Raw genomic sequence first — 27,306 nt, forward strand, 5'->3', positions numbered from 1 at the left:
CCGCAATGCCCTGTACCCTCTAGCACAGGCCCGAGCCCCATCTCGCCCTGGACCCACGATCTATGCCGGCGTAATCGCCGCCACACCTCCCCCCAGAAGTCCGCCACTAGGTAGCAGGGACAAAGTTTTCTGGCCGCATGCCCTTGCTCGCGCCAACCCCTGTAACGTAGTGGGATACGTTGTGTGAAATGTAAAGAGCATGTGGTGTAGTGCATAGATAGTAAGAGGAAATGTTTGGGAGAGTATGCTGGTCTACTCTCCATGTTAGTCACACTGAAAAGGTCCACAAAGGGGGATGGTTAGATAGCTAGTGAAACAGGAGCTCCAGCTCTCCCTATCACCAGCATTCCCATTCCCCTCGGGAGTACTAACCTGTTCGGTCCGTGCTACGGCCTCCTCCTACACTTGATATCATACACAGAATTAATTGTACTGTACTTACATTGTTATTTGGTGTTAGCGATAGCGTTGTAAGAGTCTTACGCAAGAGAGGTCAGGTAACTGATGGAGTCCCTCCTGTTGTTCTCAAGAGCTGTGCTTCTGTGCTTACACCCTGCCTAGGCAAACTCTTTCGCCTTTGTCTGTCAATTTGTACCTTCCCTTCTTGCTGGAAGTTTGCTCTCATTCAGCCAGTCCCAAAGAAGGGTGACCACTCCCAACCCTCCAACTATCATCCAATTGCTTTAACGTCCTGTATTTCAAAAGTTTTCAAATCAATTCCCAATAGAAAAATTTTAAGGCATCTTTCCTATCACAACCATCTTTCTGATTGTCAGTACGGGTTTCGTCAGGGATGCTCCACTGGCGATCTTCTCACCTACCTTTCGGACTCCTGGTCATCCTCCTTTCGGGACTTTGGCGAAAGCTTTGCCATTGCACTTGACATCTCAAAGGCTTTCGATCGAGTCTGGCATAAATCTTTAATTTCCAAACTGCCCTCTTACGGTTTCTATCCTTCTATCTGTGCTTTCATCACTAGCGTCCTTTCTGGTTGTTCTATAGCCGCTGTTGTAGACGGCTATCGTTCTTCTCCTAGATCTATCAACAGTGGTGTTCCTCAGGGCTCTGTCCTATCACCAACTCTCTTCCTTTTATTCATCAATGACCTTCTAAGCTGTACATCTAACCCTATCCACTCATACGCTGATGACTCCACCCTTCACCTTTCCATTCGGTTCCCACAACGCCCATCTCAGAAGTTACTTCAACAAACAAGGGATGAGGCTATGGCAAACCTAATGTCTAACTTGGCTTGTATCTCTGACTGGGGTAAAAATAATCTTGTTTTTAATGCATCTAAGACTCAGTTCTTACACCTATCAACCCGTCAAAATCTTCCACAGGTATACCCACTGTTTAATAATATTCAGCTTAATCCTGCATCATCCTTGAACATGCTTGGGGTTTCATTTACTCAGAACTTATCTTGGAAAGATCATATTACATCTCTTGTAAAATCAGCTTCCAAGAGATTGGGTGTGCTAAGCCGATTCCGTTCTTTCTTTACTCCTGCACAATTGTTGACTCTATACAGGGGTTTTATCTGCTCCTGTGTGGAGTACAACTCTCATGTGTGGGGAGGCTCCCCACATACAGCTCTTCTCAATAGGGTAGAGTCAAAGGCTTTTTGTCTCATTAACTCTCCTCCTCTTACTGACTCCCTTCAACCTCTGTCTCTTCGTCGCACTGTTGTATCTTTATCTCTTTTCTATCGCTACTTCAATGGTCACTGCTCCTCTGAACTGTCTGCATGCATTCCTCCACCTCTATGACGGGCACGTGGCAACCGATCTCATCCCTTTTCTGTCCAACTCTCTAATGCAAGAGTTAACTGTTACTCCCAGTCCTTCATTTATGCAACAGGTCAACTCTGGAACTGTCTCCCTCTGTCTGTATTTCCTGCTGCCTATGATCTCCAGTCTTTCAAATGCAGTGTGTCCAGGAATCTCGAAATGAATGAATCTTGAATTTGGCTCTTTCTTGTATTTTGTTTTTCTCTTGGAGGGAACTCTTGTTGAGGGCTCATGGCCTTTGGTTCCTTCTTCCTCGCATATATATATATATATATATATATATATATACATACAGTAATCACTCCAATATCCGACGTAATACAGCCATAGGTAGGTCCGGATATTGGTTCTGTCCGGATATTGGGCCCCATCTTATGGACTTGTACTTATGGACCCTAACTCAGAGAAACACCTATACAACTCCCTCTGGACATGCATAGCACCTATTTAAGACCCAAATCACACCAATAAGGCACATAAATGACTGAAATAAATGCAAAAGAAACATATAATGAGGGTTTAGAAGTAGGTTCATACAATAATAAACATTCTGGTGACCGGCTCCTGGACTGGTACTTATGGACCCTAACCTAGCCTAACTCAGGAAAACACCTTCCTACTGCACATGCATAGCTCCTAACACCCTATTCACACCAATAAAGGACATTAAAGAGTGAAATGAGGTAAGTATAGTATGGAAAAAAGTACAGTATGAAACATTCTTATGTTCGGATAGTGGGGATGTTCGGATATTGGGCGTCCGGATATTAGAGTGATTACTGTATATATATATATATATATATATATATATATATATGCAAACTAACCAAAGGAGAAATGAAAGAAGCGACAGTGAGTACTTTTGTATATTACATCTTCAGACAGAGTGAGACAGAAAAAGGGTAGAGGTCTTTTATGCACACCCGCAGCAGGTAGTGGCATACAGAACAATGGATGACCTGTGCATAAAAGACCTCTACCCTTTACGTTTCTGTCTCACTCTGTCTGAAGATGTAATATACGAAAGTACTCACTGTCGCTCCTTTCATTTCTCCTGTGGTTAGTTTGCATACATATCTTCACGGTGTAGTGAAGTCTCTGCATATATATATATATATATATATATATATATATATATAAAAAACTCAGAAGATTTGTGGGAAACATTCATAGGTGCAGGGGACGTGAGCAAGTGGTTGACTGAAAATCAAAGGGTTGGTGTAAGGGCCGCTGCCTGATCAGACCGAAATGGGGGTTTTGTACATGTAAACATTGGGTGGCCATATTGGCTATGACACCTGACTGTCGGCTTGCATGTATCACCGTGTCTGCATGAGATTCTTGGAGGTGGCCATTGCAAATACATTCTAGGCAAATAGCAATTAATTTTTTTAAATACCAGAAAGGGCATAACTTTTGAGTTATCGTCGTAGCGATTTATAACACAATGAGAAGCTGTATAATAAGACCAGACTGTGTACTGATTGTTTGTGGCACCTCCTTGACAGTACTATTAACATATAAATATTCAGATAATAAAAAATTAATCTTCTTGGTACATCAAAAGTTACTGATAATTTAGGATCTGTGTCTTTCTCCTATAAAATGCTTTTTAAACCTGGTGTACTAATCACTACCAATCTTACACTCACCTTAAACAAACCTTGCATTACCATATTCAAATGTTATAACACACTTTTTCATTTGACAGCAACAAAGCATTGAGAGCAATGCTTTCCTACATTTCTCTCTACTCTGGAACCTAGTCTCTTCTCCCCTCGCCCACACTTCAGTACCCAGTAAATACATTTCACACATACACACACATGAATGCATTTATGTACTTGGGTAGCGTGATGAGTAAGGATGGAAGTTTAGAGGGTGAAGTGCTGGAAAGGGCACAACAGAGAAGAAAGGTTGCTGGTTCTTTGAAAGCAGCGATAAGAAGCAGGGAAGTGAGCATGGAAGTGAAAAAGTCATTAAATGACAGTATTGTGATACCAACTCCAATGTATGGAAGTGAAGCTTGAACCTTGCTGGAGGGACAGAAGTCAAGAGTGAGGGCAGTGGAAATGAGTTACTGGTATTTGAGAGGAGCATGTGCAGTTACATGGAGAGACAGACTGACAAATGAGGAAGTGAAGGAGCATTGTGGTGTGGATGTGATTGAAAGCGTTAGGAGAATACACTGATGTGGTTTTGCCGTGTGGCAAGGATGGAGGTAAGAGACTGACAAGGAGAGTGTATGTGAGTGAGGTGCAGGGGGGTGGAGGGAGGGGGAGGTCAAAGATGAGATTGGAGGGATGGAGTGGAGATGTATATGAGAGAGGGGGATGTGAGCTGGGAGCAGGGCAGTGAAATGGAAGGGGACAGGGCGACATGGAGGCAATTTGTTTGTAGTCACCCCTTACGGGATTAAGGCATCTGGCAATAGAAAGACAGACAGACATACGCCACATAATCCAGCTTTATATTACATATCTAAATTACAAAACCATCCATCTTAACATTCCCATTCAATCTATTCAAAATGGACATAGCTACTTAACTCTTATAAATTACATTCTCTCTGACCTTCACCTGAATTACTCTTCTTCCATATTTAGGCTTTCTCTCCTATCGGCACAGTGGTTGGTGGCAAGACGAGCATAGCTGTTTTGGAAATCATCTACTTTCTATACTGTATGTATTATGAATCAAGACTAGTGAAATATAACATACATACATACATCACCTAACCTGTGTTGCCCAATAAGGAGCATAGGAGCCCGGGGCTAGGCAAGTTGGTTCTGACATCTAAGACCAGAGTGACCAGCCTCACTCATCTCTGAGTGGCATTATGTGAGCAATAAACCCCAACCATCCATTGGATATAAACCTAGACAGGCTCAATGTGGCTGGAGTGCCTTAATTGCCCACTCAACCACCAAGAACCAGAGTTTGGTTACATGGTTGCCACTCAGCGTAATTAATGACTTCCTGGTGAACAGGAAACCATTTGGCTTGTCACTCAGTGTAGAGGCACCCACAGACAGAAGAAAGAGGAAAGAAAGACAGAAGAGAAAGGCAGGAAAGAAGGAAGGAAGAGATGAAAGGGCAGTCATCTGAGAGCAACACTACATTGAGTGAGTGGATGGTGAGCACCCTCACCTACCACCTACTAGTAAAATACATAAGGCATGAAAATAGAATACACAAACCTGGCACGAGAAAAGTAATGAGCCGGTGCAGAATGTGGTAAGTGTAGTAGTTGTGGGCTGTAACCAATGTCACCAGGAAGCTCTCTGCATGCTTGGCTACATCTGCATTCCAAAACCAAGGAATTTTCTAGGGACAAAGGAGTAAATTGATGCTAATTAATAACAACTCACATTCAGTATTCAAATGCTTCAGTTTCAGCAATGTTTCTAGATCATCCCTAACAATGAATAAATATACAATTCTGTATTCCCTGCCACAGCATTCCACACAAGAATGTCATCAGAAAATTCAGGAGTTCATGCAACGCAATGCATTTCAGTATCTACCTAATTTTAATATCATGATATCCTACATCTCCTCAAGCAACATCTATGAAAATCAGTGTCAGGATTTCACAGTTCATGGCCCTAATATTAACTTATTAATGATCCATCCAAAACAGTACTGCCTAATCATGAGTGTGAGGGCTCTGGGCTACACTACTCAGTCTGGATACTGATGGTGAGAGTGATCAGTTATTTTGCCCATGAGTGGCATTACATGACAAATAAATCCCAACTACTCTTATATAAGTAGGCCCTGAAAACCCTCATCTGGTTGAAGCACCCTAACTTACTGAATCGCCAAGAATGTAAGAAGTGTTTTTTTTTTTTTTTTTTTTTTTTTTTTTTTTTTTTTTTTTAATGCGAGGAAGAAGGAACCAAAGGCCATGAGCCCGCAGTAACAGTTCCCTCCAAGAGAAAAACAAAATACAATAGAGAGCCAAATTCAAGATCCGATCATTTTGAGATGCCTGGACACACTGCGTTTGAAAGACTGGAGATCATAGGCAGGAGGAAATACAGACAGAGGGAGACAGTTCCAGAGCTGACCTGTTGCATGAATGAAAGACTGGGAGTAACGGTTAACTCTTGCATTAGAGAGTTGGACAGAAAAGGGATGACAGTTTGCTGCCAGACGGTGCTACGCGTCTGGTCGTAGAGGTGGAGGAATGCAAGCAAACAGTTCAGAGGAGCAGTGACCATTAAAGTAGCGATAGAAAAGAGATAAAGATGCAACAGTGTGGCGAAGAGACAGAGGTTGAAGGGAGTCAGTAAGAGGAGGAGAGTTAATGAGACGAAAAGCCTTTGACTCCAATAATTGAGAAGAGCTGTATGTGGGGAGCCTCCCCACACATGAGAGTTGTACTCCACACAGGGGCGGATAAAACCCCTGTATAGAGTCAACAATTGTGCAGGGGTAAAGAAAGAGCGGAGTCAGCTTAGCACACCCAATCTCTTGGAAGCAGATTTTACAAGAGATGTAATATGATCTTTCCAAGATAAGTCCCGAGTAAATGAAACCCCAAGCATGTTCAAGGATGATGCAGGATTAATCTGAATATTATTAAACATTAGTGGGTATACCTGTGGAAGATTTTGTCGGGTTGATAGGTGTAAGAACTGAGTCTTAGAAGTATTAAAGACAACCATATTATTTTTACCCCAGTCAGAGATATGAGCCAAGTTAGACATTAGGTGTGCCATAGCCTCATCCCTTGTTTCTTGAAGTAACTGTTGAGATGGGCGTTGCGGGAACCGAATGGAAAGGTGAAGGGTGGAGTCATCAGCGTATGAGTGGATAGGGTTAGATGTACAGCTTAGAAGATCATTGATGAATAAAAGGAAGAGAGTTGGTGATAGGACAGAGCCCTGAGGAACACCACTGTTGATAGATCTAGGAGAAGAACGATGGCCGCCTACGACAGCAGCTATAGAACGACCAGAAAGGAAGCTAGCGATGAAGGTACAGATAGAAGGATAGAAACCGTAGGAGGGCAGTTTGGAAATTAAAGATTTATGCCAGACTCGATCGAAAGCCTTTGAGATGTCAAGTGCAATGGCAAAGCTTTCGCCAAAGTCCCGAAAGGAGGATGACCAGGAGTCTGAAAGGTAGGAGAGAAGATCGCCAGTGGAGCGTCCCTGACGGAACCCATACTGACGATCGGAAAGAAGGTTGTGATAGGAAAGATGCCTTAAAATTTTTATTAAGAATTGACTCGAAACTTTTGAAATACAGGACGTTAAAGCAATTGGACGATAGTTGGAGGGTTGGGAGTGGTCACCCTTCTTTGGGACTGGCTGAATGAGAGCAAACTTCCAGCAAGAAGGAAAGGTACAAGTTGACAGACAAAGGCAAAATAGTTTGCCTAGGCAGGGTGTAAGCACAGAAGCACAGTTTTTGAGAACAACAGGAGGGACCCCATCAGGCCCATATGCCTTGTTAGTACTGAGGCCAGTAATGGCAGAAAATACATCAACTGAAGAAATTTTAATGTCAGCCATGAGGAAGTCAGAGGGGGAAGTGATGGAGGAACAGCACCGGAATCGTCTAAGGTGGAATTGGAAGAGAAAGTCTGTGTGCGAAGAGATCTGCTTTATCAGTAGAAGAAATAGCTACAGAACCATCAGAGTAGAAAAGAGGAGGGAAGGATGATGAGGTAAAGTTGTTAGAAAGATTTTTGGCAAGGTGCCAGAAGGAGCGGGAAGAATTCGAGTTGGAGAGTTGAGAGCATTTAGTATGGATGAAATTATTTTTAGTAGAGCGAAGAACAGACTTAGCACGATTCCGGGCAGAAACATAAAGATTATGTGATTCAGGGGTGGGTTGGCTCCGGTACCAAGCCTAGGCCTTCTCCTTGTTGCGGACAGCATTAGAACAAGCGTGATTAAACCAAGGCTTTCTTGCGTTAGTCAAAGGATATGAGAAAGGAATGTATGCTTCCATGCCCGAGAGAATAACCTCCGTAATGCGCAAGGCACACTCAGATGGCTCACGGCCATGGAAGCAATAATCATTCCAGGGAAAATCAAAGAAGTACTGCCTGAGGGCCTCCCAGTCCGCAGCTCCAAAATGCCAGAGACGACGTTTCCCTGGAGGGTCCGCAGGCCGTACTGGAGCGATAGGACAGGTTAAGGTAATAAGGTTGTGATCGGAGGAGCCCAACGGAGAGAAAAGATTAACAGAGTAAGCAGAAGGATTAGTTGTGAGGAAGAGGTCAAGTATGTTGGAGCTCTCTCCAAGGCGGTCAGGGATACGGGTAGGGTGCTGTACAAGCTGCTCTAGGTCATTAAGGATAGAAAAGATGTAGGCTTGTTCACCAGGTGGATCCGTGAAAGGAGAGGAGAGCCAAAGGTGGTGGTGGTGAACATTGAAATCTCCAAGAATGGAGATTTCAGAGAAAGGAGAAATGGACAGAATGTGTTCCATCGTAGAAGTAAGATAGTCGAAGAATTTTTGATAGTCAGTAGAATTAGGGGATAAGTAAACAGCACAGATATATTTAGTCAGAGAATGACAGGAAAGCCGAAGCCAGAGAGTGGAGAATTCAGAAGAATCAAGTTCAGGAACACGAGAGCAAGATAAGTCGTTGCGTATGTATACACAACAGCCACCTTTGGCTTTGAAATGAGTATAGAGAAAGTAGGAGGATACAGAAAAGGGTTTGCTGTCAGTTGCCTCAGACAGCTGAGTCTCCGTTAGAAAAAGAAGGTGAGGTTTAGAGGAGGAGAGGTGGTGCTCAACAGAGCGAAAGTTAGATGAAAGGCTGCGAATGTTGCAGAAATGAAGAAGAAGAGAGTCAGACAGTGGTTCCAGGCACCTCGAGTCGTCACCGGGAGAGGGGCAGATGGCGGGGGCAAGGAGGCTATTGCACATCAGTACACAACATTAATGTTCACCCCTGATCATGCATGCATCAGAAAACTGTTAAATACAGAGAGAAATCAGCAACACTGGCTTAAAAAAAAATAAAAATAAAAATAAAATAATAATAATAATAATGTATGAACTCTGACAATAACATCACCACTCCATCACTCGAAATGCTGCATCAAACTGCTTGGCAGTAGAAATATTGAAGTAATGGTATGAAAGATTTTACTGAACTGAAAGGGGATATAGAGACTGTTTCTAACTCCTTTCCTATGTGAGGTCTCCCTTTACCAAAATAAAACTACCAGGCAGTACAAAGATTAACATATAAAACGGAAGTGAAAATACAGAACTGTACTTTATAGTGGGAATCATGGTATTATCAATTACTGTACTTTCATATTAGTTACAAACTTGTAAAGTATTATCATATCTCCTTTGCTCCAATCAATCAATCAATCAATCATTTCCTGTGGCACCCCACAGGATGCATAGGGCCTCAATGAACTCTCTCCACCAATATTTGTCTCTTGCCATCTCCTTCAGATACCACCAACACTCCACTCCTGCTTCATTATTCATTTTCCTCAACCAGGTTTCCCTCGGCCTACCTCTACCTCTTCTTCCTCTAGCAGTCCACTCTGGCACATCCTGTATTAAACTACCTTCTTTTCTGTATATGTGCCCCAGCCACTTCCAGCGAGACTATCTATCTATCTATCTATTGCCAGACGCCTCAATCCCGTTTGGGGTGGCCACAAACAAATCGCCTCCAAGTTGCCCTGTCCCCCGCCATTTCACTGCCCTGCTCCCAACTCACACCTCCCTCTCTCATATACCTCTCCACCCCATCCCTCCATCTCATCCTCGGCCTCCCCCTCCCTCTTCCCCCCTCCACCTCACTCACATACACTCTCTTCGTCAGTCTTTCACCCTCCATCCTCTCCACATGGCCAAACCACCTCAGTGTGTTCCTCATAACACTTCCTATCACATCCACATCCACACCACAACGCTCCTTTATATCTTCATTCGTCAGCCTGTCTCTCCACGTGACTCCACAGGCTCCTCTTAAATAACTCATTTCCACTGCTCTCACTCTTGACTTGTGTCCTTCCAACAATGTCCAAGCTTCACTTCCGTACGTTAGAGTTGGTATCACAATACTGTCATGTAGTAGCTTTTTCACTTCCATGCTCACCTCCCTGTTTCTTATCACTGCTTTCAAAGAACCAGCAACCTTTCTTCCCTGCTGTACCCTTTCAAGCACTTCACCCTCCAAACCTCCATCCTTACTCATCACACTACCCAAGTACTTAAATGTACTCACATTTTCCAATTCCTCACCATCCAACCTCGCTGTACATTCACTAACTTCACCTCTCTCAAAGACCATCACTTTACTCTTCCCTACATTCACCTTTAGATTCCGTTTCTTACACACTCTCCCAAACTCATCCACCAAGCCTTGCAGCTCCCCTTCGTCTTCACTCAACAACACAGTATCATCTGCAAACAACAGTAAAGGGAGTTTCCAAACACTATCCTCTCTCACCAGGGCCACTCCAACATCCACTACCCTACCTTGTACCTCTTTTATTACCCCATCCATGTACAGATTGAACAACCATGGAGACATGACACATCCCTGTTTCAAACCAACTTTCAAAGAGAAAAATTCACTTAGTTCACCATCCACACGCACTGCAGCCTTCGCACCATCGTACATACTCTTCACAGCATTCAACAACTTCCCATCTACTCCATATATTCTTAACACTTTCCACAATTCTTGTCTATCCACCCTGTCATATGCTTTCTCCAAATCCATGAAAGCCACATACAACTTCTTTCCCTTCTCTAGAAACTTTTCCACTAAAGATCTAAGTATGAATATCTGATCTACACAACCTCTACTCTTCCTAAAGCCTCCCTGTTCTTCTCCAACTAATTTCTCTGTTCTTTCTCTAACTCTGTCTATAAGTATCCTACCATACACTTTTCCTATTATACTAAGAAGACAAATGCCCCTATGATTACCACACACTTCTTTTTCCCATTTTCCTTTGTACAAGGGAATAATTATACCTGACTTCCAATCCTCCGGGACTCTACCTTCCTCCCAGGCCAATCTGCACATCTTCCACATCCATTCTCCTACTATCTCTCCCCTATGCTTCAGCATTTCACCACACACTCCATCAATTCCTGGGGCTTTCCCCGATTTAACTTTCTTCATTGCTTCCACAACTTCTATCCTACTGATTTCTTCCTGTCTTCTCACCTCCCTCCTTCTCCCAGCCATTCCCCAGCCACTTATACTCGCATTACTTCCATCCTCTACGTTCAACAATTCCTTAAAGTGTTCTCTCCATCTGTTCACTTTTTCTCCCATCTCCACTAGTAATCTACCATTTTTATCTTTCACTCCCCTGCTTATTTCTCTTCCACCCTGTCTTACTCTTTTCACTTCTCTCCAGAACATTTTCTTACAGTCCCTCCACTTTACACTCAAATTCCTTCCAAATTCCTCATCCACTCTCTTCTTACTCTCTTACTAATCTTTTCACCTCTCTCTTTCTTTCCACATATAACTCTCTCTTCCGCCTCTCAACTTCTTCCACGCCCCTATTTCTCATCCATTCATTGTATGCTTTCTTCTTTTGTGCCACAGCCTGTTTCACCTCTTCAGTCCACCACGCTGTTCCTTGCACCCCCCTCCGTCTTCTCTTCCTTCCACACACCACATCACATGCTGCACATATTTCTTCTGTAAATATCTTACACACACCTTCCACGTCTCCCATCTGCTCCAATTCATATTTGCCCAATCGTTCCTCCATTTCTCTCTTATACTCTGCCTTTTTCTCATCCTCTTGTAACCTTTCCACTCTCCTTGCAACTACTCCTTCCTCTCGTCTTTCCAGCGAGACAGTCTCATATATTCATTAACTGGTTCCACACTCATAATATCCCTTACTCTTGCATTTGTAACTCTGTATTGCCACTTTACCCCAAGAATCCTTCTCAGTATTTTATTCTCAAATCCTAATACTTTCTGATCTGTTGCAATTGTACTGTACCATGACTCATGCCCATAAATTAAAATTGGTCTAACCATGGACTTGTAAATTTTCACTTTAGTATGTACCGAAAGCATATTATTATTCCAAACAGATTTCAACATTCCAACAGCTCGCCACGTCTGTCTAATCCTCTCCTCAATTTCATTGTTTAATGATTCATTAGATAATAAAATCGTTCCCAGATATTTAAAGTTTTCTACATTCTTCACCACATTATTCCCAATTACACAATCGATTTGGTTCTCCACGTTCATATTAATAATTTCAGTCTTTCCACAATTTATTACCAATCCCACTTTTTCTCCTTCCTCCACCAGACAATCAAGCACCCTCTGTATCTCGTAAATACTTCCGCAAATCAGTACAATATCATCAGCATAGTCCAAATCCATCAGCTTCTTATTTTCTTTCCAGTTAATTCCTGCACCTGTTCTCCTTACAACCTTTTTCATAACATAATCCATAACCAAAACAAACAACAATGGCGAAAGAACTCCTCCTTGAATCACTCCTGACCTAACTTGAAATGGATCACTCAAAGAACCACCCACCATTACCTTACAAAAAGTACCTTCATGCAAGCTTCTAATAATATTTACAAACTTTTCTGGTATACCATAGAATCTCATAATTTTCAACATAGCTCCACTTGAAACACTATCAAACGCCTTTTCAAAATCCACAAAACACATACTAAGTGGCATTTTCATCTCATTAGCTTGCTGCATTAGATGCCTTACAATAAAAATCTGATCATTACAACCTCGACCCTTTCTAAATCCCGCTTGTTCTTCTCTTAAAATTTTATCAATTACTGGCTCTATTCTGTTCAACAAGATTTTGGAAAAGACTTTTGCAACTACAGGTGTCAAAGTTATCCCTCTCCAATTGCCACACACACTTAAATCTCCCTTTTTTGGTATTTTTATAATCACTCCATTTTTCCACTCTTCTGGAATTCCACCATTATCCCAAGCCACATTAAAAAGTTTCAAAAGTGCATTCATCAACTCATCATTTTCCACCTTAAGCATTTCAGGGAATATTCCATCCTCTCCTGGGGCCTTAAAGTTCTTTAATTCCTTTATAGATTTTGCTACCTCTTCTAAAGTTATATCCCCTGTTTCTATCTGCAAATCTCTCTCAGCTGGCAAAATGTCCTCTTCAGCTGGGATTGGTCTATTTAGAACAGATTCAAAGTGCTCTTTCCACCTTCCTTTTATATCCAAATCTTTAGTCATCAAATTACCATTTCTATCTCGTACAGGTATTTCCTTCCTTCTCTTTTCAGTCCCAGTTAACTCCTTTATGGCCTGATACGCTGCTCTTGTGCTCTGACCGTCATTTTTACTTAATTTAATTTCTGTCTCTGTCGCCTTTTCATCATATAATCTCCTCTTATCACGTCTAATGAGTCTTTTTACTTCAGAATGTAAACTCCAGTACTTTGCTCTAAGTACTTCAACTACCTGGCCATCAACATGTTGTTCTTCACTTCTTAACTTAGCCTCTTTCCTTTTCTGAATTGCATTCCATGTTTCATCTGACATCCACTTTTTCCTTCTCGCTTTTCTCTTTTTCTTAATAGTAACCTTAGCACTCTCATGCAAAACCTCTTTTACCTCTCTTCACATTTGATTAATATCACTGTCTTCAGATTCCATCAAAGTCTGCAGGACTAGAAACCTGTTCCTACATTCCCACCGAAACTTTTCCCTCGTGCTCTCATCACTTCTCAGCTCATCAAAATCATAATTATTACTTCCTGTACAATTACCATTAACGTTTCTCTTAAGTTTTATTTTAATCTTTGACACAACAAGTTGATGATCACTACTTATATCTGCCCCCCTCCTTACGCAAACATCTTGCAAATAACTCCTATGCCTTCTGCTAATTGCAATGTGGTCAATCTGGCTACAATATTTACCACATGGTGAAATCCAAGTAGTCTTATGTATTTTTCTATGCTCAAAGATAGTTCCGCCAATTATAAGGTCATATGCCACACAAAAGCTTCCAAGTTGCACCCCATTTTCATTTCTTACACCAACGCCCTCCTTACCCATACAGTCTTCAAAGCCATCCCTACTACTGCCAACAATCGCATTAAAATCACTAATGCAAACTAACACATCATGTCTTGCCACTCTATTCACTACATCCTGCAGCTTCTCATAAAAGTCATCCTCCATTTCATCAGCAGCCTCATTTGTCGGAGCATACCCTACAACCATACTGATATTACTATGGTCAGATTTTAAACCAGCTTACAGCAAGCGCTCATTAATTGGTTCAAACTCACATACTGCCTTACAAGCATCTCTACTCAGCAGTAAGCCTACTCCTTGGTAATGATTTCCATCACTCCTATCAGAAACCAACATAGTAATACCATCTTCCAAATTCATTTTATCAACTCCAAGCAACCTCATTTCTGTAAAAGCACAAATATCCATCTTGTATTCCTTGAACACTGAAATAAGCTCTTCCATTTTACCAGCCTGACTGAGAGTTTGAACATTCCAGTTTCCTATTCTTAAGGTTCTTTTTGGATGTATAAACTTATTTTTACACAGTGGGATTCTTAGCACCCCCTGCCCACTTAAGGGCTGCACGGAACTGAGGGCCATTGCTTTGTCACCAGAGTTCATCAAGATTTCTTAGGCAGAAAAATATTTTACCCTGGAGCCAATGCCAGTGACTCGCAGGAACCAGACAGTGGAGAGAGGAAATCAACTAAATGAAAGTAAAATGCAGAGGGTTTGGACAGACAAAGTACAAGGGAAAGAAAGAGAGCAAAAAGAATGTAGATAAAAGTGTCCCTTTTAGTCGCCTCTTACGACAAGCAGGGAATACTGGGGAAGTATTCTATCCCCCCTTCCCCAGTTTCTCCACTGATGGCAAATCCAGTCTTTCTGGCCTCTCATCAAACTTCATGTCATTGTTGGGGTCCATTATGTTACTGCTCTCTGCACTTTCTCAATTCTATTTTTGTTCTTTTTTCTTTATGGGAGATCAAACAACTGCATATTCATAGTTGGTCTGACATAATTTGTAACTATTTTCATTAATATGTACTCAATGATATATCTAAAGGCTCAGGTTATTGAGCATACACTTTCCTCTGTCATTTATACGATATTCAGATGCAAGTTTTGAGCTGATGATTATCCACTGATCTTTCTCCTTTTCAAAGTTCTGCAGCTTGTGGTCTCCAAATTTATCTTGACATGTGAGTTCCATTACTTTTCCTAAACTGCATCACAAAGTATTTTTCTGCATTAAACTCTATTCATGGAATCCCCACAGATATAATTCAACTGATTTCCAGTGAGTGCTGTCAAGTGTGGAGGAGGAACATCTGACTTCTTTCCAGTAAGTACTGGAATAAGACAGAGATGCATCTTTGCTCCCATGCTTTTCAACGGCCAGGCTGTGAGTTGAAGTCACTGTTGAATAAACTAGCAATTTCAAGGTTACTGACCTTGACTTTGTTAATGATACAGTTATCCTAACAGAGTCATTGGAATGCCCTCGAGGAATTTCACAAAATCGTTAAGCCACTGGGATTAAAGGTATCTTGGCCCAAGACCAAGGTCCTGCATTTGGTGGCTTGTTGGATAAAGCAGTTCTTTCTGTCCGGGTTTGTGGTGACAATGTGGAGGTCTTGCAATAATTCACTTACCTTGGTAGTGTGGTAAATAACAAAAGAAGGTCAGACTATGAGATTTCTCGTTGCATCGGTCTGGCCTATGCGGTTATGAATTCCCTCGGCTCAGGTATTTTGCATTGCCATTACTTGTGTAGAACAACAAAAAATTTGCATCTTCAAGGCACTGGTGCTCCCTGTCTTACTCTAAGGGCGCTTATTGTACTTTATATGTAAATACTATACATTACCCTAAAAACTAGTGTCAAAAAAGTATTGGATAAAAAAATATAAATATATTATACCAACAATAATACATTCAGCAAGTTACAGAAAGTCAAAATTAAAATCATAATACTAAAAAAACAGTAGCACATTAATTTCATGACAATATCCTTACCAAGAATTCTAACACCATTTTATCCACCCGTCGGTCCAGCATGGGCACACAGTTAGTCATCTGCGAGAGCCATGCTTGTTGCTCATTTACAGCCACAGTATGCAATTTGGAGAATAGGTCTGAGAAGAGGGTAGTGTCGCCTGTGTCACGGAAATTGAGGATCATGGACTGTATCCGTTGTGAGGGCTCGGCTGAAAACAGAACCCGCTTTCCAGCCGTAGGGGTTAGGCTTCGTTTCTTGAGTATTGGTGTAAGAGGCATGGTTCACTGATGGGAAAGAAAAAAAAAAAAAATTCATTTCACTGTAAGTGGTGGACTTGGTTATCTTATTCAAGTTAACACCATATTTTGTTAAACTAACAGTAAGAGAAGTCATAGCAGTCATTCATTCATTCATTGCCAGACACCATGTATCCCAAACAGGGTGGCCAAGGGCTTAGAGTTAATTGTTTTACAGGGAGGGGCACTAATCCTCCACCAACCCCACTTGACACGTAGGGAGATGGCTTTTAATTCAAAACTACCTACAGCAACCCTTTCTCTGCAAATGGTGAACTATCATTCTATCTACAGCCACATGCCTTTATCACAGAAAGGGCAGACATGAATCAAGTTCCTCCACATTGACCTGTACTCCCTCCATCAGGCAGCCCTCATCTTACATCAACTTCATTCATACAGTTCTCCACCCCATTCCCTCCAACTCTTCCCTGGTCTCTCTCTCTCTCTCTCTCTCCACTCACATACACTCTCCTTAGCAGAGGCATAGCTACAGGGGGACCTGGACCCCTCTCCCTGCCACACCCCTGGCATCCTCACTGCCCCCCCCCCCATTTGAAATTATCAAATTTTAAATAATGTGGACACTGTGCAACTGTGGGGCCCCCATAATAGGTCTTGCCTCTACAATGACTCCTTATTTGTGGGGACCTGGATATGCCTCTGCTCCTTAATCTGAATTTGGAAGACAGATATTTGGTCCCAACAATGAAATGGAGAAAGGTAACACTTCACAGGTAAGATGAGATAAGGTAGGAAAACTCTTAATGCTGTGTATTCTGATTTCAGAAGACAGGGAAATTTGGTACCAACAACAAAGTGGAGAAAGGTAACACTTCACAGGTAAGATAAGATAAGGTAGGAAAACTCTTAATACTGTATATTCTGATTTCAGAAGACAGGGAAAGTTGGTCCCAACAACAAAGTGGAGAAAGGTAACGGTTTACAGGTAAGATGAGATAAAGTGGGAAAACTTTCAATTCATCCATCATCCAATCCTATGTTACTCCATTAGAAGCATAGGAGCCTGGGGCTAGGCACGTTGGTCCCGACCTTTAAGATGAGACTGAACAACCTTACTCATCCCTGAGTGGCATTACATGAGCAGTAAACCCCAACCACCCCTTGGATATAAACCTATACCGGCTCAATCCGATTGGATCGCCTTAAGTACTGTACCCACTAAACCCCCAGGCTAATTAATACTGTACAGTATATTCTGATTTCAGAAGACAAGGAAATATAACTCCCAAAACAAAGGTAGACCTAAGCAACTATAACTGGTATGGTTAGATATGGATGGAAAATTATGAACAAGCAATACCCTAAAATCAATGCAGTACAGTATTCATTAAAAGTACCAGTACTTACCAGAAGTAGATTGATACTGCAGCCTCTTTACATTTTGTTAGAAATACATGAGTACAGTAAACTTGTAATATCATTATACAGTTTTTATATCAAAAAAAAAAAAAAAAAAAAATGAAATGAGACAGCCTAAAAAAAAAAAAAAAAAAAAAAAAAAAAAAAAAAAGCACAGAATATTCTTTACGATGCTTCACTTAAACGAATACTAATACAAAAGTATAAAAATATATATACATATAAACAGTTGTATGCGGCTTTCATGGATTTGGAGAAAGCATATGACAGGGTGGATAGACAAGGATTGTGGAAAGTGTTAAGAATATATGGAGTAGATGGGAAGTTGTTGAATGCTGTGAAGTGTATGTACGATGGTGCGAAGGCTGCAGTGCGTGTGGATGGTGAACTAAGTGAATTTTTCTCTTTGAAAGTTGGGTTAAAACAGGGATGTGTCATGTCTCCATGGTTGCTCAATCTGTACATGGATGGGGTAATAAAAGATGTACAAGGTAGGGTAGTGGATGTTGGAGTGGCCCTGGTGAGAGAGGATAGTGTTTGGAAACTTCCTGTACTGTTGTTTGCAGATGATACTGTGTTGTTGAGTGAAGACGAAGGGGAGCTGCAAGGCTTGGTGGATGAGTTTGGGAAAGTGTGTGTAAGAAATGGAATCTAAAGGTGAATGTAGGGAAGAGTAAAGTGATGGTCTTTGAGAGAGGTGAAGTCAGTGAATGTACAGCGAGGTTGGATGGTGAGGAACTGGAAAATGTGAGTACATTTAAGTACTTGGGTAGTGTGATGAGTAAGGATGGAGGTTTGGAGGGTGAAGCGCTTGAAAGGGTACAGCAGGGAAGAAGGGTTGCTGGTTCTTTGAAAGCAGTGTTAAGAAACAAGGAAGTGAGCATGGAAGTGAAAAAGTTACTACATGACAGTATTGTGATACCAACTCTAACGTATGGAAGTGAAGCTTGGACGTTGTTGGAAGGACACAAGTCAAGAGTGAGAGCAGTGGAAATGAGTTATTTAAGAGGAGCCTGTGGAGTCACATGGAGAGACAGGCTGACAAATGAGGATATAAAGAAGCATTGTGGTGTGGATGTGGATGTGATAGGAAGTGTTATGAGGAACACACTGAGGTGGTCTGGCCATGTGGAGAGGATGGAGGGTGAAAAACTGACGAAGAGAGTGTATGTGAGTGAGGTGGAGGGGGGGGAGAGGCAGGGGGAGGCCGAGGATGAGATGGAGGGATGGGGTGGAGAGGTATATGAGAGACGGGGGTGTGAGTTGGGAGGAGGGCAGTGAAATGGCAGGGGACAGGGCGACTTGGAGGCGATTTGTTTGTAGCCACCCCAAACGGGATTGAGGCGTCTGGCAATAGATAGATAGAAGTCAGAAAACAAACTGTAAGAATATAAATTGAATTGGTAAGGTCTATCTGCTGCTTACTGTAAAGCGTACATTTACCAATATAAATGCTTCATACACAAATTAACCTTTTATGCAACATTCCCATTTTCAGCTTATTTCCATCTTGACCTCGCGCATTATTAAAATCGATCATCCTTCCCTCTTACAACGATTAAGATTTTAATACAGATAATTACACTCACATAGCAGTCTTCCTCCAAACACGGTAATAATAATACCTTTCTGTTGCAACAAGCAATTGAAAAAAATATGGTGTAAATCCCGCGCAGCCAACCAGTTAGACAATGTAAACAACGTGGAGACAGGTCGGTTGTACTCAGAATCGTTTCTTGCCATGTGACATAGTCCTTGACTCCTTTATCAGGAATACAGTCTTTGAGTTTGTTTAGATATCCCATAATTTACTTAGATGTTATATTTAGTACTGCTGGGTTTTTTATTAGAACTTTAAGATGGAAAAGCTGGAATAAATGTGTAGCTCATGTTCCGGTAGGAATACACTGTACCAAAGTTTTTCCTACAAACCCTTCTCTGTGGAGTAGTTGAAGAGGCAGCCAGCGTGGCTTTTTTTTTTTTTTTTTTTTTTTCCTATCGACCATTCGGGCTGAAGCCCCTGGTCATTAAGACCGTATATATATATATATATATATATATATATATATATATATATATATATATATATATATAAAATATGAAATGCAACATAGTGCCCCCTGGAGCACCCAGCCACCCGCACCAGGAATACAGCATAGTGCCCCCAGGAACTCCCGGACACCGCCACAAGGAACCCACGGAGGAGCAGCAGCAGCACGCCGGGATTCAGGACGGCAACGGCCTAAGTCAGCCAGGTCCGCGCGCTGTCGCCATAGCAGGAATATTGCACTACCTTTAGGGCGAGCCTTCACCAACCAGCTAAGGGGTGGAGCTGCCTATCCAGCTCCTGCCAGCACCCCAAAGGAGATGGCCTGTAGCCGCCCCCGCCTTCCTCAGGAGACGGCCTGTAGCCGCTCTGAAAGTGTCTTCCTCTTTGAGACGGCCTGTAGCCGCTTGCCCCTCACTAAGTAATCGGCCAGTAGCCGACCTGAGGGTAATAAGGAGACGGCCTATTGCCGCTCCCGCTTTCATCAGATGGCCTGTAGCTGCTCCAAACCCCTCCTGCAGGAGGCCTGTAGCTGCTCCCACCTTCACCAGACAGCCTGTAGCCACTCTGAGGGTAACGAGGAGACGGCCTGTAGCCGCTCCTGCCTTCATCAGATGGCCTGCAGCAGCTCCGAAGGCATTCCTCCAGAGATGGCTGTAGCCGCTTGCCCCTCATTAAGGAGATGGCCTGTAGCCGCTCCCGCCTTCGTCAGACGGCCTGTAGCCGCTCCCGCCTTCGTCAGACAGCCTGTAGCCACTCCGAAGGTGTTCCCCTTGAGAAGGCCTGTAGCCGCTCTGAAGGTGTTCCCCTTGAGACGGCCCGTAGCCGCTCTACACCCCTCCTGCAGGAGACGCCCTGTAGCCACTCCCACCTTCGTCAGACGGCCTGTAGCCACTCTGAAGGTGTAGCTGGGACTGCTGGCAGACATACACCCTCTCAGGCCGCGGCCAGTAGCCGTGCCCCCAGGAAGCCACGGCCAGCAGCCGTGCCCCCAGGAAGCCACGGCCAGCAGCCGTGCCCCCAGAAAGCCACGGCCAGCAGCCAGGCCTTGGCGGCCAGTAACTGTCCCCTCAGGAAGCCACAGCCAGTAGCCGGTTGCCGAGAGCCACTGCGCTGCCCAAGCTTGACACTTGTTCCCCGACCCCCAGCACAGAGGGCGTAGAGGAGTATTGGAGAGGCCCCATAGTCTCCCCGGGCCTCCGCTCCCTATGACTGGATCTGGAGGAGACCCACCTGACGGACCCTGATGCAGGCCGGTGCCACAGCCCCCTCCTGTCGGTGCCACCCAGCCCTGGGGACTGCAGTCCTCAGGAACTCCAGACCCTCCCCAGAACGCCCGGACGGGAACTCCCTACACCTTGATGGTGGAAGACCTCCCCCTCCATCAGGAGCCCGAATGACTGATTCAGGCAATTGTTCGGCCCAGCCCTGAGAGCTGCATTCCTGTCCCTAGCTCCGAGAGTTCGGGCCTCTTCGCCACCAACAGCCCCGGACGAGAGCAGACTCCCCTGCGCGTGATCTCGTGTCCCCTGAGCATGGGGACTCCTGGTGGTGCCCAGCCCCGTCAGTAGCGGAGCTGCATGGCCCCTCAGCCGCACCCTTGGAGCCAGAAGAGCTATAGTGACTGTGACTGCGTAATAATATTGATCCAATAGTGACGAGGTGGAATAGTGAACTTACAGTGATAGACCAAAAGTCGGAAAGAGAGATAGACACAGTGAAGGGCTATACAGTGATAAGACCAACACCAGGGCCGTGGAGTAAGTAACGATAATTGGCCAAAGGTGACCCTATGGCAGAAAATAACAAAGTGAACACACTACCATCAAACTCTGCCTCATAGTACTATAATCACAATTAGACCCCAGTGCCTTACACCCCCCCTTTGTGAGAAATAGCCCTAGCCTCTCCACGTGCGAAAGACCCTGGACTGTACTAAATTAGAACATTCCGCCTCGAATATTGTTTCAATATATTTTCCTGACAGTATCCTGCGAGATACTATCCACCCTACCTAGTTATAAGAATTTATGATCATCCAGAATATCGTGTCTGTAACATCTGCTGTTTCCCCTTGTCTGACTAAGTAATACACGTATAAGGTTATTGCCTGAGTTTTTGTGTCCTGCCCTCTCCTATTTGTCTAAGCCCCGGTCTCGAAAGAGGACCCCGCTACATGTTAGGTGTTTCAGGTACGGGAACCCGAACCTAAAACATCTAGCATTACAATACATATATATATATATATATATATATATATACAGTAATCACTCTAATATCCGGACGCCCAATAACCGAACATCCCCACTAACCGAACCTTATCGTCCTGGGATCAAACATTCCCAAAATGGTCCGAAAATCCAAAAAAATTGGAAAAAAAACCGATTTTTTGCCGTCCGTAATTTGAACTTGCCGCGCGCGCCGCGTGAGAGCATTGTTTTGGTTCGTCATTCCTCCGACGTCCGATAGAGCGCCGCTGCATCCTCCCCCCTTCCCGCCTGTCTCTCACCGCGACTGGACCTGCGCTCTTCGTCATGGCTGCCCACGTGCTCGCTTTTGTGGTGGTGCCGTACTTGCTGCAAGGCCTCCTGCTGCTCTCTGCCCTACTCTTAGTGTGTGTGATGATGGCCCCGCCTCCTGAGAAAAGGAAGAGAGTGGTGTTGACTCTGGAGAAGAAACGGGAGATATTGGAGAAGGTTGATGCGGGTTGGTCTTCTCTCGCATTCTCCGCGAGTTCAACCTGGCCCGGTCGACTTTGTTTGATATCAAGCGTTCCCGAGACAAGCTCATGCAGTACCACGGCTGACTTCTCGTCGAGAAGCAAACGCAACGTGGAGAGGAAGGTTATGTTTACTCCTGGGCAAGTATGCAGAGATCGACCGCTCCACGTTGATTTGGTATCGACAGCAACGTGCAGCTGGTGTGATGGTACGTGGAACGGAGCTGAAGGCTGCTGCTGAGAAGTTTGCAAGGCTTCACGACGCCCTAGACTTCAAGGCATCCGAGGGTTGGCTCTTCGCGTTCAAGTTGCGACATGGCCTTACTAACCGTAAAGCACATGGCGAAGCATTGGACGCTAACGAGGATGGAGTGGACGAGTTTCGGCACAAGGTGAAAGGCTTGATCGACAGGGAGGGCCTCACTCGGTCAAGTCTATAACGCTGACGAAACTGGCCTATTCTATCGCTCGGTGCCAACGAACACTCTCGCCGATGAGACGGAGAAGCGTGTACCTGGCCGCAAGCTTTCTAAGGAACGGATATCTGCTTTGTGTTGTGCCAATGCTAACGGCATGCACCGGCTTAAGCCCGTTATTGTTGGCCGTGCAAAGCAGCCTCGGTGCCTTCGTGGGGTGATGGATGTCCTTCCTGTCGTATGGTACCATTCTTTGAAAGCATGGTTCACAGCTGTGATTTTCAAAGACTGGTTTCACCATCACTTCGTCAAGGAGGTCATACATTACCAGACGAAGACACTGGGAATTCCTCGCGACCAGGTAAAGGCTCTCCTTCTCCTCGACAATGCACCTGCCCACCCGTGCGACAAGGACTTGGTTGCTGAGAATGGCCGTATTAGGTGCATGTTTCTGCCACCTAATACGACTGCTCTCATTCAACCAATGGACCAAGGAGTGATCGTGGCAACAAAGCGCCTGTACCGTCGGAAGTTCCTGGACGAGGTGATGGTGGTTCTCGAGGACGAGGACGAGCGCAGGGAAGGACGTGACACTCGAGGCAAGCGGACTTTGGAAAACCTTCGCCGCTACAACATCAAGTCTGCGCTGTACAACTGGGCTAGTGCATGGAAGGAAGTCCCTGTGAAAACTCTTGAAAATGGTTGGTCTCGTCTGCTTCTCGGAACAGATGTGGAGTACGATTTCCTAGGGTTTGACGTGGATGACTTCCATGCACGGCCATGACGCACGGCGACGATGTTGATGTGGACGATGTTCGTGAGTGGTTGGACGACGACGAGGGCGATCCTGGGTATCAGACGTTGTCTGATATCGAGATCGCGTCTTCGGTTGCTGGTGTCAGTCCCGAACTTGAAGATTCCGACGACGAAGGCGATGATGATGCAGACTCCGCCCAGCAGGACACTACTCCAGCCATCCCCAAGCTGAGCGCACTCCGGGAACATCTAGAGTTCGTCCTAGACTACCTGGAACACCCCGGACTGCGACAGGGAGATGGGGCCCCTTGGGACTCGTGGAGGAAGTGCGTGCTTTCCGGCAGCGCATCATCAATCGCCAGAATCGTCGGTCCTTGCGTCAGTCAACGATTGACAGTTTTTTCAGGCCCGTGACCCCCGCTGTGCCAAGCCCTGGTTCCACTCCGTTGCCTCCCCAAGACAGGCCCTCATGCTCCGAGCCACAGCCCAGCACATCAGCTACAGTGGAGTCACCGCTCGACGTGAGTTTGCGGCTGTCTTCAGAGTCTTCTGTAGTCGGTACGCCATCACCACTACCCACCGATGCACCCCTTGGACGCCTGCCAGTGATACTCTCGGGCTCTGACAGTGAATAAACAGCAAGAACTTCTCCACTAGACCACACGGGAATTTTGAGTGTTGTGCAGTGAAAAAAACGGTGTGTTGTGTTAAGGTTTTCAAGTTGGGAGAAAAGACTAAGTAGAAAAGAAATTTAACGTAACTAACCTTCTTTGTTTTGGCTTTGGAAACTTAAAAAAACTTGGGAAAAGTTAATGTGCAACACTTAAATTTAATGGAACATTATTTGGACTAAAGTGAACACTGTGAAAAGAACGGACTTCTGTGTGTTAGTGACTAAGTTCAGTGCAAGACTTCAGGAAGAGTGTAGTGCAAGTGCTTCAGGAAATCGTTCTTACTGTCAGAGTCCGAGAGGAGGCGGTTATTCATCGAGGTGGCCAGGGACTTGCTGTAAGTAGCCAAAATGTTTCATGTTGTACTATTTTCCATACTATATTTACCAGAATGTTTCATATTGTATTTTTTCCCATACTATACTTACCAGAAAGTGTCATACTGTACTTCTTTCCATACTAAACTTACCTCATGCATGTGCAGTAGGAATGGGTTTTTCAGAGTTCGGTTAGGTTCGGTTAGGTTAGGTTCGGTTAGAGTCCATAAGTACCAGAATGTTTATTAATGTATGAACATACTTCTAAACCCACATTTTATGTGTCTATTGCATTTATTTCAGTCATTTATGTGCCTTATTGGTGTGATTTGGGTGTTAAATAGGTGCTATGCATGTCCGGAGGGAGTTGTATAGGTGTTTCTCTGTGTTAGGGTCCGTAAGTACAAGTCCATAAGCTGGGGCCCAATATCCGGACAAAACCAATATCCGAACCTACCGATGGCTCTATTGATCCGGATATTGGAGTGATTACTGTATATATATATATATATATATATATTAAAATGCAGCAGGACATTGAAACAGAAAGCAACAATCCACTAGAAGGAGGCCACGGAGGAGTGTCCACGGCATGAATGAGCTTCAGGCGGAAACGGCCTAAGTCCTCCTGGGCTGCGCGCCCCTATGACACGGAACTCGCACGCCGCCACCATGGCAGGAATACAAGATGACCTGCCAGGTGAGCTGCTCATCAATCAGACCGGGGTGGAACATTTTCTCCAGCTCTAAACAGCACCCCTGAGACAGCTGGTAGCCGCTCACCCTCCTACAGGAGATGGTCTGAAGCCTCTCTGGAGGATGTGAGGATACGGCTTGAAGCTGCTCCCGCAGTTGTCAGTAGACAGCCTGCAGCCGCTCGCAAGGTGCCATACAAAGAGAGGGCCTGTAGCCGCTAGCCCTCCTACAGAAGACGGCCTAAAGCAGCTCTGGAGGAAACAAAGAGACGGCCTGAAGCCGCTCCCGCCTTCATCAGGAGACAGCCTGCAGCTGCTCCGGAGGCTAATCAGGAGTCGGACTGTAGCCGCTCCTGCCTTCGTCAGGAGACGGCCAGAAGCCGCTCTGAAAGTGCCCCTGGAGAGAAGGCCTGTATTTACTCCCACTCCTACAGGAGATTTCCTGAAGCCGATCCGGAGGTCAATCAGGAGACAGCCGGTAGTTGCTCCCGCCTTCGACAGGAGACAGCCGGCAGCCGCTCTGAAGGTGGCCCCAGAGAGTTGGCTGGTAGCCGCTCCAAAGGTGCCCCGAGACAGCCATGCCAGTAGCCGGGCCCTTTAGCCAGAGACAGTCTGAAGCCACTCCTTCATCAGGTGCTGAGCCCGGTCCACCCACCCATGACTTGGAGGGAAACCCCAGCCTGGAGGAGTATTGGAGAGGCACTGTGACCACCACCAGGCTCTTCTCCCTACAGCCGGTGGAGATGCCCCTGACGGACCCCAATGCCGGCCGACACTGCAGCTCACTCCTGACAGCGTCCCCAACCTTCGGGGACCACAGCTCCCACAACCTCCCGACTGCCCCTCAGACTCCCGGGCAAAATCTCCCTGCACCCAGACGCCGGAGATCCGCATCCTCCGTCAGGTGCCTGACTCAAAAGTTCAGTCGACTGTATGGCTCCAGCCCAGAGGGGCCAGACTCCCACCCCGAGCCACGAAGCCTCAGGCCCCTATGCCCCCAGCAGCCCCGGACGAGAAAGGACGCCCCTGTGTGCTGTCCCCTGCCCCCGGGACCTAGCAGCCCCTGGCAGATCCCAGCCCCGTCAGTAGGGAGACTGAGACTCCGCCACCGCCCCTGGGCCTGACTATGACACGTCCGACCTGACATAGAGTGAAAGTGAACACACGCAGCATAAAGACAGTGTAGGAGTGACAGAATAAAGTGAGCCGGTGCTTAGAGCGTAAAAGAAAGTGGCGGAAAAAGATAGTGCAATAGTGAGACAGTGAAGGACGGGTCTACCATAGTGAACAATGCCGTCGTATCACACGAAGATCATACGTAGGCCCCTGTGTTGAAATTCCAGTACTGTCAGCTGCATCCGGGTACATAGTAAAGTAGTGTAATAGTGATCTGTGGGCCGAGGTACAGTGAACACTCTATCCAACAGTGACGGCACATCTCGGTAAGACCACGCTTATGCCCAGTGTAAAAATATTAACGCTACCTAGGGAAATCAGACAACCACCACCAATGGCCTAAGAAATCTAATCTCCCCCACCAACTTAAGTGTCTAGCTTAAGTGTCGTTCACCCAAACCAATCTGGTCCTGTACAGTATCCTGCGTGATACTATTATTCCATATCTACAGCCCAAGAATTAAAATTGTCCAGTTTATTTGTATTTGTGACATCTGCTAGTTCCTGTGTAAGATTTGGTAATACACATGTAAGGTGTTGCCTTGAGATTCTGTGTCATGCCTCTCTCTTATTTGTCTAAGCTCCGGTCTAGAAAAATCTATCTATCTATCTATTGCCAGACGCCTCGATCCCGTTTGGGGTGGCCACGAACAAATCGCCTCCAAGTCGCCCTGTCCCCCTGCTCCCAACTCACACCCCCATCTCTCATATACCTCTCCACCCCATCCCTCCATCTAATCCTCGGCCTCCCCCTCCCTCTCCCACCCTCCACCTCACTCACATACACTCTCTTCGTCAGTCTTTCACCCTCCATCCTCTCCACATGGCCAAACCACCTCAGTGTATTCCTCCTAACGTTTCCTATCACATCCACATCCACACCACAACGCTCCTTTATATCCTCATTTGTCAGCTTGTCTCTCCATGTGACTCCGCACGCCCCTCTCAAATAACTCATTTCCACTGCTTTTACTCTTGACTTGTGTCCTTCCAACAACGTTCAAGCTTCACTTCCATACGTT

At 44.9% G+C, this 27,306-nt stretch overlaps 1 protein-coding gene across 1 annotated transcript in view; it reads right to left on the reverse strand.

Annotated features, from left to right (window-relative positions):
• The window catches only part of Tif-IA (RNA polymerase I-specific transcription initiation factor RRN3 homolog Tif-IA), a 124,605-nt gene extending 108,519 nt beyond the window's left edge, over window positions 1-16,086 (reverse strand). Inside the window, exons 1-2 of the mRNA XM_080267289.1 lie at window positions 15,826-16,086; window positions 4,994-5,120 (exon numbers count right to left, since the gene is read on the reverse strand). Coding sequence (XP_080123415.1) covers window positions 4,994-5,120; window positions 15,826-16,086 — 388 coding nt within the window. The remainder of the gene's footprint in view (window positions 1-4,993; window positions 5,121-15,825) is intronic.
• Between the last annotated feature and the right edge of the window lie 11,220 nt (window positions 16,087-27,306).

This window comes from Coenobita brevimanus, chromosome 23 (genome assembly GCF_032717465.1).
Source record: "Coenobita brevimanus isolate Jiangsu-jjx chromosome 23, ASM3271746v2, whole genome shotgun sequence".
In the NCBI taxonomy this organism is placed as follows: Eukaryota; Metazoa; Arthropoda; class Malacostraca; order Decapoda; family Coenobitidae; genus Coenobita; species Coenobita brevimanus.